General features: G+C 45.2%; 1 protein-coding gene across 1 annotated transcript in view; it reads right to left on the bottom strand.

The window, feature by feature from the left end:
* obsl1a (obscurin like cytoskeletal adaptor 1a) overlaps positions 1–12,106 on the bottom strand; it is a 45,424-nt gene that overhangs the window by 21,910 nt on the left and 11,408 nt on the right. Inside the window, exons 3-11 of the mRNA XM_034178165.1 lie at positions 10,095–10,355; positions 8,724–9,029; positions 8,226–8,492; positions 7,872–8,147; positions 4,808–4,922; positions 1,153–1,313; positions 752–1,024; positions 399–674; positions 20–295 (exon numbers count right to left, since the gene is read on the bottom strand). Coding sequence (XP_034034056.1) covers positions 20–295; positions 399–674; positions 752–1,024; positions 1,153–1,313; positions 4,808–4,922; positions 7,872–8,147; positions 8,226–8,492; positions 8,724–9,029; positions 10,095–10,355 — 2,211 coding nt within the window. The remainder of the gene's footprint in view (positions 1–19; positions 296–398; positions 675–751; positions 1,025–1,152; positions 1,314–4,807; positions 4,923–7,871; positions 8,148–8,225; positions 8,493–8,723; positions 9,030–10,094; positions 10,356–12,106) is intronic.

The raw sequence follows: 12,106 nt of genomic DNA, 5'->3' as shown, positions 1-12,106 counted from the left end.
AGATCTCTGTTCTTCTTACCTGAAACTTTGACCTGGAAGGCAATTTTACTGTCAACAGCGTCACAAGTATACGTGCCAGAATCCTCTGATGTAGGACAGTGGAGGGTCAGACGACGGAAGAATCCATCGTTTGTTAGGGCGACGTGACTGCTTTCCTTGATCTCTCTTCCATTGACCTGCCACTTTACCTCTGCATTTGGACGGGACACCTCGATCTCCAGCACCATTGGTTTGCCAACAAAACTCTCCACATTATCAGACATAGTGTCAGGAAGCCGAAGCATCACCAGTGGATCTAAATTGAAGGCAGTGAAGGGTTAAACAATACTTATCATTACTTCTGAGGTATAAAATCTCATGAGCCTATCCAGTCATCAAAATAGTACCCCATACTGTACCTGTAACATTCACCAAAAAGGTCACAGCATCATCTTCAGTGTCACACACATACTCTCCTGTGTCGCACACAGTCGTTCTGGGGATCACCAGACGTCGTCGGCAGCCGTCTTCCTCCAAGATCAAGTTCGGGCCTTCCACCACCTCCAAGCCATCTTTGTACCACTGGACTTGGGCATCAGTTTGGGAGATCTCACAGCTGAGCTCCAACCTTTTGGAAGCCACTTGGGTTAATTCCAGCTCTGATTCACTGGGGGAAATTATTCGGACTGGCGGCTCTGGAAGAGTAGGAGGACACTCACTTAGAGTTACCAACGTTACAAATACTGTGCCGAGAGTAAGAAGAGGTTTTTACCTGTGACAGTAAGTTGGAAGAAGACAGAGTCTCCATCTGTTTCACAGACATATTCTCCACCGTCTTCTGCTGATCCACAGAGGATGCTCAACCTTCTATAGGGGCCCTCGGAAATCAGCTTGATGTTGTCAGTTTCCTCCACTTCCTCCCCGTCTTTTAACCACTGAACCCGACCACTCGAACGGGACAACTCGCACTGCAGGTGGATCTCCTCCGAGATGTAGCTTTCCATCACAACATCATCTTTGGGGTCCACAATCATCACTGGAGGCTCTGTTTGGGGGAACAGTATTGTCAGGTCATGATGCTGTTGGAAATTAATGTTGGATTCACCAGCAGGTGGTTTGTCTTCATATCAAACCAGTAGGGGGGGGGGGGGGGGGTCACAAAGATTGATGTACCTCTGATGTTGACATTGAAGTTCACACTGTTTTTGCCAGCCTGGCAGGTGTAGCTGCCAGCATCTTTGGTTTCTGCAGAGCGGATGATCAGCCGCCTCATAGTTCCTTCTGACTGCAGGGTGATGTTGTCCGTGGGGCAGATCTCATGGCCATCTTTAATCCTGCCACAAATACAGAAAAGGGGGAAAAACTGAGCTCAGGTCTTGGAAGATATTCTGGTGCTAAGTTGTTGGGGTCCTTAACACAGAGGCTCATGTGTATTGGATTGTGCCAAGAGAAACACATCACATGACCATAATGGTGCAGCTGACATTCTTTCATAATGCAATTGGTATACCTCATCTGACTTTTCCTAAGTAACCATTCGTGGTATCCAAAGATCCTCAGAAGAGACCTTATATCAAAAACATCTAGTCCTGTCATCACCTTGGGTTAATGGTTAGTGTCCAGGCCTCCAAGCCATACAATAAGACAGGAAGCACCCAGACTGTAAAGACCTGGGGCCTCATGTACAAAGCATGCTTACGCACAAAAACCTGGCAGACATTCGTCTCCATGATAACATTCAGATGTATCAAAAGTGAAATGACCCTGGAAATGTGCAGTTCATCGTGCAAAAATCCTGGCTGGCGTACGTACGTTTCTACAACTGTTGTTCCACTGTGGACATGTAAAGGCGATGCTGAGAAACAGTAATAGTGTGAAAACAAGAAGTCATCAGAGTGATGTGCACATCAGAGACACAGTCATGAGCAATAAATGCACCCACATGTTTGCAATTATATGGATGGATATAAAAGCATGCGCAAAGTGATGCATAAAATGGCACTGACAATGGCTACGTTAGCGTTGTTAAAGCACCTTGCAAATGGTGCAATCCGACGTGAGCGTGCATTCAGGGAACGCGAGGCTTTACTTGCAAATGACGATAATTGGCTCATAAACCAATTTCGTTTACCAAGGCCACTGTTACTGGAGTTGCACACAGAACTGTGGCCGGCCCAGAGCGCAATATGGCGAGGAGCCAGGTGGGTGTCTGTGCCCACACATGTGTGAGAGCCAGTTTCCTGAATGTAATTGGAGCTATTGACTGCACACAAATTGCTATGAAGGCGCCATCACATGAATTTGTTTCTGTCAATAGGAAACATTTTCATTCCATCGATGTTCAAATCATGTGTGGTGCACAAATGTGCATCAGACTGGAGGCTGCATGGTGCGCGGTGGGGGGCTGCTTGGTGGTAAAATAATTTATGTACGTAATTGTTCGTAACGAAAACCAGCACGGACACATTTGGGCATGCGCGCATTCAAATTTTTTTTTTTTTTTGGGAAAGTGTAGTGACACGGACCCACAACAGGGGGCGTAAATGAACGGACAATAGAGGAAATTAACTTTGAACACTTTACTGTTGTGAACGTCACAACCACACACAGCAGATTATAGAATAAATAGAAGTCAATGAATGAAGGTGTCGTGTGGGCAGGCTCGACGATAGGAGACGTCCGTCTGGAGATGAACCGGAACCACACGATTTCCACCGCCACCGAACCCGAAGGATACTGGAGCCACCAGGTCCTGAAGTCCCCAGGTGGCCACCGTCTCAGCGTGTAGGATCTGGTACTGCTGGCGGAGAACAAAGAGGGAGGGTCCAGGATGAAGCTCCTCTTCACCCAGGAGCGTTCTTCGGGTCCATACCCCTCCCAGTCCACCAAATATTGGAAGCCCCGGCCCATTCGACGGACATCCAAGAGCCGGCGTACTGTCCAAGCTGGCTCCCCGTCGATGATACGGGCAGGAGGCGGCGCCAGACCGGGAGTACAGAGGGGTGAGACGTGATGCGGTTTCAACCGAGACACATGAAAGACTGGATGGATCCGCAGTGAGGCCGGGAGTTGGGACTGAGGACCTTGAGGATCTGGAAGGACCCTATGTAGCGGTCCTTTAGTTTGGGGGAAGCCACCTGGAGAGGTATGTCCCGTGTGGATAGCCATACCTCCTGCCCGGGCTGATATGCGGGAGCCGGGGACCGTCGACGGTCTGCATGGGCCTTTGCCCTCGTCCGGGCCCTCAACAAGGCCGAACGGGCGGTGCGCCACATCCGACGGCATCTCCGCAGGTGGGCCTGGACCGAGGGCACACCGACCTCTCCCTCCACCACAGGAAACAAAGGGGGCTGGTACCCCAGACACACCTCGAACGGGGAGAGGCCGGTGGCAGAGGACACTTGGCTGTTATGCGCGTACTCGATCCAGGCCAGGTGTTCACTCCAAGCCGTCGGGTGTGCGGATGCAGTACATCGCAGGGCCTGCTCCAGCTCTTGATTAGCCCGTTCAGCCTGTCCGTTGGTCTGAGGGTGATACCCAGACGAGAGGCTCACGGTGGCCCCCAGTTCCCGGCAGAAACTTCTCCAAACCTGCGAGGAAAACTGGGGACCGCGATCTGAGATGATGTCTGTTGGTATCCCATGCAGACGGACAACATGGTGGACCAGGAGATCCGCTGTCTCCTGGGCCGACGGGAGCTTCAGGAGGGCCACAAAGTGGGCCGCCTTGGAGAACCGGTCCACTATCGTGAGGATGGTGGTGTGCCCCCGGGACGGCGGGAGGCCCGTGACGAAATCCAGACCAATGTGAGACCAGGGGCGATGAGGCACAGGAAGCGGCTGAAGGAGTCCCTGTGCCTTTTGGTGGTCCGCCTTGCCCCTGGCGCAGGTGGTGCAGGCCTGGATGTAAGCCCGGACGTCAGCCTCCAGAGACGCCCACCAGAAGCGCTGCCGGACCACTGCCACGGTCCTACGCACCCCTGGGTGGCAGGAGAGCTTGGACCCGTGACAGAAGTCCAGGACGGCAGCCCTGGCTTCTGGTGGGACGTATAGTCTATTCTTCGGCCCTGTTCCGGGATCTGGGCTCCGTGCCAGGGCCTCCCGGACGGTCTTCTCCACGTCCCAGGTAAGGGTAGCCACAATAGTGGACTCCGGTACGATGGGTTCCGGTGGATCCGACAGCTCGGTCTTGACTTCATGTTCATGCACCCGGGACAAGGCATCCGACCTCTGGTTTTTGGTCCCTTTCTTTTTCTTGATGGTGGAACTAGAAATGAGCCTCTTATAAGACAAGCCCTTGACTGTGTTCAGTATTTGTCAATAAAAGCGTGTATAATGTTAATGTCACACACTGTCAGCCGCCGTGCACCTAATATCTTTATACTTCAGTGTGTGTGTGCAGCTCAGTGCAGCATTTACACACACAAATGTACTTATTTAATTTCTGTTTTACATGACAGTGAACTGAGAGAACTGACCACAGCTTTTGTTTCGTTTTTGCACGTTGTTTGCAAAAGTTCTTAAATTTTTATACACAACACAGAGATGATGTGCAGGTGTGCTAAATTCCATGTTCAGTGGGGAGTACAAACCGAATGTGCGTGGATTCATGCCTATGCACGAAATGTGACAACAATAAAAAGTGAAAGACGTAACGTCCAAAATTAGAATTTAAAATATCAACACCAGAAACAAACAGCCTGCATTGTGAGACCATAAGACGTGGTAAGGCACATACTGCTCAACAACTTCAGTGAGGTAGTTGAGTTCACAACCACTCAGAGTCTTATAATTCAACATCAAAACCTTAAAATTTGCAATTTTCTTACCACACAACGTCTGCATCATCTTGTGAGACATGGCAGACCAACACCACAGGGTCCAGCTCCATGCTGCTCTTACAGAGTTCTTCTTCTGAGACAGGACTGAACTCCACAGGAAGACCTGAAAAAAGAACAATCCTGGAGGATGAAATTTGTGTTCAAGTGAGTCAGAAGCAACCATAATTAAGTTTAGCACTTCAAGACACTTTGGGCCTGATTTGCTAAGAACCTGTTTGTGTGGGCATGTTTTGCATGCTGGATTGGTGAACATTTTATTGGTGATTTACTCACAATAATTATGCCATGAGTGAGTCTTAATATGATGTAGACAGCAGTATATAAATGAGGATTTTGTGTGTTAATAACAAAATAATGAATATTTATGAGCGATAAGACAAACACATTTTAACTGCAATTGTAATTTGTTGAACATTTACACAGTAAAGTTTCCACAGTAAAATATACTCTTCCAGGATAACATTTGGTCCCAGTCCAAATAGAGTTAAATACACTCTATTATGGAATAAAATCAGCTCTACCATCTTGTCAAATCAAGTATTCAGCTCCACTAAGAGTCATTTACAACATGATAGTGTTGATTTTGCACTGTGATAGAGTATATTTAACTCTATTTGGACTGGGACCAAATGTAGTCCTGGTAGAGTATATGTTACTCTGCAAAATTTACTGTGTATCGAAGCAAAAATGAAAGTGCAGTTAAAATGTTTTGTCACAGGAGCTGTGCAGTGTTTGTGGCACAAGTCTATTCGGACACCATTACGGTTCTGGTGCTGTTAAGATTTTACTGCTGCGTTTGATACAGTGGATCATCATATTCTACTTGATAGGCTGGAGAATCATTTTGGGTTTACTGGGAGTGCCCTTGCATGGTTGACATCATACCTGACCAGTCATTCTCACTGTGTTTTTTACAATAACACTGCTTCTAACCTTAGCGACATGAAATTTGGGGTTCCACAGGGGTCCGTCTTAGGCCACCTGCTTTTCTCCCTTTATATAGCACCCCTTGGGCACATATTGCAGCATTTTGGGATTACCTTTCACTGCTATGCTGATACTCAGTTATACATGCCAATAACTGCTGGTAATCCCATCCACATAAAATCCTTAGACGATTGCCTTGCATCAGTGAGAAGCTGGATTTCTAGGAACTTCCTACTTTTAAACTCTGATAATGATGATTCTTGGTCCAGTGAGAGATTGGCATCAATTTGAACAGCTAACGCTTAGCCTAGGCTCATGTGTCAGACATCACACTGACAAAGTCAGCAACCTTGAGGTAATTTTTGATCCTACTTTGTCCTTTGACCTGCTTTCTTTCACTTGCGAAATATAGCAAACATTCGTCCCATCCTGACTCATGTGTTTGTCTCTTCTAGATTGAACTACTGCAATGTTCTATTTTCTGGTTTACCAAAGTCCAGCATTAGGGCTCTCCAGTTGGTTCACAATGCTCCAATGGTTCCAAGCAGGAACCAGAAAGTTCGACCACATTACACCCATTTTGGCATCACTTCCTGTCCTGTCCTGTGAGATCAGATTTTATGGTTCTGCTACTAACCTATGAAACTGTTCACAGACTACCACCTCCCTACTTAGCTGACCTAATTAAACCCTACGTACCGGACCGGGCTGTGCGTTCTCAGGGTGCAGGACTACTTTGTGTCCCTAGGGTGAATAAAAAGTCTGGACTTAAGCTTTCTCTTAAGTCCAGACTTAAGACGCACTTATTTTCCCTTTCGTATGGCTAGCATACTGGCATAGTGTGTTACTATGCTTTTTACTCTTTTAAATTAATTTTATTAGGAAATGGAGTGGCTTGCGGCCTCAGCTTTATCTAAAGTCTGGGTCTTTTAGTGAGGCTTAGGGCTAGTGGCCAGCGATCACCTTAGTATTTCTTCTGTTTTTCTTGTTGCTTAACGCTGACAAATTATACTGTATTTGTTGTATTTCTGATGCCTGATACTGTTTTTTTCTCTCTGTTTGAGGTGCAGCTCCATCCAGAGATGGGTGTGGTGTCTGTTCCAGAAACCCTACTGTCCTGTGCACTGGCAACATTTCCTCTATATTCGTTTTGTGAATTGTTTTGTAAATTGTGTCTGTAGCATGGCCCAAGCAGAGAGTCACCCCCTTGTGTCTGATCTGCTTAAGGTTTCTTCCTCAAATCGCCGGTGTGCTTGCTCTGGTAAGGTTAGACTTTACTTATGTGAAGAAAGCTGAGGCAACTTTGTTGTGATTTTTCAGTTTTCATTCATTTATATAGCACCAAATCACAACGTGCTTTACTTGCACAGGACTTTCTACTTATATTTTCATGACATAAAGATATAATAAAGGTCACATTTACTTTTATTTAGCCAGTGGATATTTTTAAAATAGGCCATTATATATTAACATTTAATTTTGGTGTTTTCTTTGTTAAAGACAATTACTGAGTTTAAACAAAGGAAAACATTTAAATAAAGTAAATAAATAAATACAAACATGCAAAATTATGGACACAATCTCAGCCCCTGAAATTGCTTTTAGTCTTATTAAGACGTGTTGCATGTGCAACCTCAACTATTTGCATGTTCAACACCCACAGTTTTGCACACTCAAGTGGACACACCCCAAACTGTGTATTCATATCCATATATGTGGACAGTGATATCTCCAAAATGCAAACAGCAATATTCAGTAAACTTAGTGGATCATCTTATAAACCAGCCATGATGAGATCAAAGTTATAACGTTAAGGTCAACTCAGAAGTCATGATCTAAATATACTTAATGGCCATACTTCAGGATCTAGGTGAAATATTGAAACATGGATTTTTGCATTCTGGAAATCTGCTTTTCTGGAATGAACAAATGTATCAAACCTGTGACGTCTATAATGTCATGTCATGATGTCAAGAAAAGTCAAAATATAAGTTGTTGGAGGTGATGCACTACAATCACCTGGATGCTTTTTTTGTTTTATAATTTCCCAGCTGGCAATGTTTTTTTGTTGAATTTACTCAATGATATCTGAGAAAGTGGACAATTTGTGTCAATACATACACACCTGCAACCTCGACATTAAATTTGATGACATCGTCTGTTGTCTCGCAGGTATAAACTCCAGAATGAGACGCATCTGCTGATTGGATCACAATCCTCCTCATGTTCCCATCTGATTGGATTTTGAGGGCGTCAGTTACCTGGAGCTCCGCACCATCTTTAAACCAGGACACTTTTGCAAAAGGGTGAGAGACTTCACAGTAAAGAACGATGGTGCCGCCAGTCTCCACCCTCTTATTGCTGTCTTCCTCTGACAGCGGACTGAACTTCACCACCGCAGCTGCAAAGGAAATGGTACACAAATTACACAATCGCAGAAACAAATGCCTCCGTCATGCTAGTACCTCTTCACACCTACATGTGACCTTGAGAACCGTTGAATCCCGAACTCCATTTGCTATGAAAGTCACCTCTGCTGTGTCGTCTGCTGCACATGTTTGGTGAATAACCAGCGAGTGCTTCGTTTGAGACTGCTGTATCGAGTATCGGCTGCCATGTTTGAGTTGGGAGCTGTTGAGGAACCAGGTTCCAACCATCGGAACGGAGAGTTCAATAGACAAATGAGCATCTTCTCCCTCCACTACTTCGCAAACCTGGAGGTGGCTGCGAATCTTAGGCCCAGGAACTGAAGAATACAGAAGTAAAAGTGCTTTGTTATTAAAGATACCCATTAACCTTCCATCCTGGCCTGATCATTTACGATCTATGGAAAGTTGTAGTGACCACCCAACACGTGGTCCTGGAATCGATTCAAAAACCTGCACCTTGGAGAATGGTTTAAAAAGAGAAGTGTAAAATTCTCAACTTTATACAAATCTGAGTCCAAGTTTAATGTTACTCCCAGTCACTTACTCACCCAGATGGACCACTTTGGGGAACTCCACATGACCACTGCGCCCATACTTGTTGATGCAGCAGATTCGGAAGCGGTAGTTTCCTTCACACAACACCATGTCGCTGGTGATCTCTGCTGATGTGTCTGTTTCTGAGGTGAAACACTTATGCCACTCCTGGGAGCCAACCTCTTGTCTCTCCACCACAAAAATGGAACGGGTGGTGGTCTGGCTGTTGGGAGCTGGAACCCAGGTGAGGAGGGCACTATTGGGCCGATCTACATCTATTTTGACCCCAACAGGGCAGATAGGAGGACAGTGTCTTGTGGCTGAAGGGTGGAGATGACAAAAAACATTTCAACAAACATTTCATAGCTAAGATTCCGGTGGAACAGGTTTTAGAGTGGTCGGGGTTGTTGAGTCTCTTCATCACATCCACATAATTTAAAATATGCTCACGTTTTAATAAGTTTTGAGAAGAAAACACTGAAGTCAGTTTTGCTACATCCAACACCTCATGGAACTGCTTTGGAAAATGATTCCTCAAAGAGGTATTGCACCAAAGATATCTAGTTGTCACCTTAGGTAACTGGTTAACACTCAGGTCTAATAATTATATAGCAAGACAGAAAGCATCAGGACCAAAAACATTTGGACCTTTTTTCTCTCGCAAAGTTACTGGCTTCACCAAACTCCTCTGTTCAGCGATCTCATGACTCCATAAGCTCTTCCCAGTAATCTTTCATTCTCAATGGATGAGATCACAGATACATACATATCACTGCTGAGGTTTTTAAAAAAAAGAAGTTCAATACTTTCACAACAAACACATTCTTTTCTCATGGCTGAGTTCTGGAAGTCATGGAAAGCCTGGATCGTATCCTTGATCCAGGATATTCACAAGCCTGGAGAACCTAACTCCTCGCTCAACTTCTCAAGTGCTACAATTGTGGCATCCAAAGATTCTACAAATATTACAGCATAGTCAATAAACCTTTCCTCACTAGCAAAGGCACTTAAATTGTTGGACTCTGTACCTTTACCCAACACCCAGTTCATACAAATACTGAAAAGATTAGGAACCAGAACACATCCCTGATGAACACCAGAATTCTAATGAAGGAAGTCACAGTTTCTACCTCCGCTCCTCACAGCTCTTGCCATACCTGTGTAGGTGCTGGCTATGATGTCCAGCGATTTATTGGGTAACTCAGAAATTCACCAGGATGTCCCACAGAGCACCCTGATTAGCTGAGTCAAATGTGTTGCAAATGTTAAAAGCGGCAGGCATTTTCTTGAAAGGCTTTCAATGAGTTAGAGTTAGATTGTGATCAGTGGCTCACTTTGTCGGTATTAAGCCAGATATGTGAACATGCAAGAACTGAAACTCATACCTTTGACCTTGAGTCGAGATGAGGTCTTGGATCTCCCTGCAATAAACGTCACGACCCCTGAATCTTGATGAGCCACATTGACGAAGACCAGAAGGTGGGTTTTACCAAATGATTTAAGGATGGTCTGGTGGGTCTCATGTAGCATCAAGCCATCTTTGAACCAGTGGACGTCCATGTCATCATCCTCCACCTCCACACAGAACGCAGCATTCTCCCCTTCAAGGACTTCCACTTTTCGAGGGAGTTTACAAATAATTGTTCCTGTGAGTTGGGAAAAATACTTTTATTAATGCAAATTTTCCATCAAGCTTGTCACAATCTGTTTTGGTCCTTGCCCTGTTTAACCTTGTGTGTGTAGTTTGTCTGTTTTCCGTCCAGGTGGCGCACTTCAGAGCCAAGGAACACCTGCTGCTCATCAGCTACTCACACCTGAGGCGCATATGCGGCTCATCAGGAGTGGGTTACTTAAACCCTGGCTTTGAGCTCAGTCACTGCCGGATTCTACACATTCACTCTCCATGAGAAATCCATAACCTTGTCTATGCTGATTCTTCCATGTGCTCTGATATCTGAGCTTTCCACAGCTCATCTCAAGGTAAACCAGCCAACTCTAATTTCCATATTAGAGCTCATTGATCTTTTTGGTGTTTCCAGACGCCTTCCTGCACGGCTCCCATGTCAAATATGCTCCTGGTTCCCACTCCACTACCAAGCACTACGTCACTTAGGAACTCTTCAGCTCTCACCTTCAGAGCGCATAGCTCTGCTACAGCTTCAGTTAAGTTGCTGCATGTCTGTGAGATCCCATTCTTACGCTGCTCCTGTTTGTGACTGTGCATAACTAAGAACTGTTTCCAAGAACTACTACCAAGAACTATTTCTATGAACTGTTTTCCAAGAACTGTATGAACTCTGATATAGAACCACTAAGAGGTTTCCAAGTCATTTCTAAAAGTCAAGTCCTGCTTAATTGGAACTGCATCACAAGACGCGCAGTACCTGACCTCTGAAGACTATTCATGAACAAATCCTGAACAGTGAACCTTATTTCCTAACAGTAAACCTTATTTCCTAGAAAGTGAACTTTATTCCTGGACCTATGAACATTCCTGTTTTAAACCTACTGTGAACTGTTTGTTACTGTTTCCAGTGTTACAAGTGCAATCACTCATCTCTGTTCCCCTCCGTCCTCATAGTTAAATGGTAAAATGGTAAACGGACTGCGTTTACATAGCGCTTTTCCATCTGCATCAGACACTCAAAGCGTTTTACACATTAATGCCTCACATTCACCCCGATGTGAGGCTGCTGCCATGCAAGGGGCCCACTACACACCGGGAGCAACTAGGGGATTAAGAACCTTGCCCAAGGGCCCTTAGTGATTTTTCGGTCAGGCTGGGATTTGAACCGAGGATCCTCTGGTCTCAAGCCCAACACTTTAACCACTAGACCATCACCTCCCCTAGTTCCTCGTCCTTGGCTCTGTGCATGCCACCTGGCCCCGGTTCCAGTTCCATATACTCCAGGATTTCAGTTCTCTTTCAAGACTGGCTTGGGAACCTGTAGCTCCCTAATTTCCACTGCTACAAGTGGGCTGACTCTCCACTCTGCAGGCACCCCCAGCACAGCAATATCATTTATTTATTTATTGTAAATAAATCTCTTTTCATTCACAACCAGTTCTGTTCCTTGCTCCCAGCATTTAAGTCCATCACCTGTAATGGTCCGGTCCCGTCCGGACCCCTAACAATAACAAAGCCTCCACATTGTGACCTAGGAAATATTTAAGGACTTCTTAAAGGGTATTATTATCACCATGCCAGTGGACTGAGTCTTTGGAACAGAGCAGCAATACTCTTTTAAATAAATACAGTAATTACATGTATATAAATGCTAAGAATTCAATATATTATAAGTTGCTAATATGAACGATTCACTAATCTGCATGAGGATGTTGCCTTGTGTCCAGACATCTTATAGGACCTTCTCCTGCTTACAATGTTTTGTAGTGT

This window comes from Thalassophryne amazonica, chromosome 1 (genome assembly GCF_902500255.1).
Source record: "Thalassophryne amazonica chromosome 1, fThaAma1.1, whole genome shotgun sequence".
In the NCBI taxonomy this organism is placed as follows: Eukaryota; Metazoa; Chordata; class Actinopteri; order Batrachoidiformes; family Batrachoididae; genus Thalassophryne; species Thalassophryne amazonica.
This window is presented reverse-complemented; position numbering and strand designations above follow the sequence as displayed.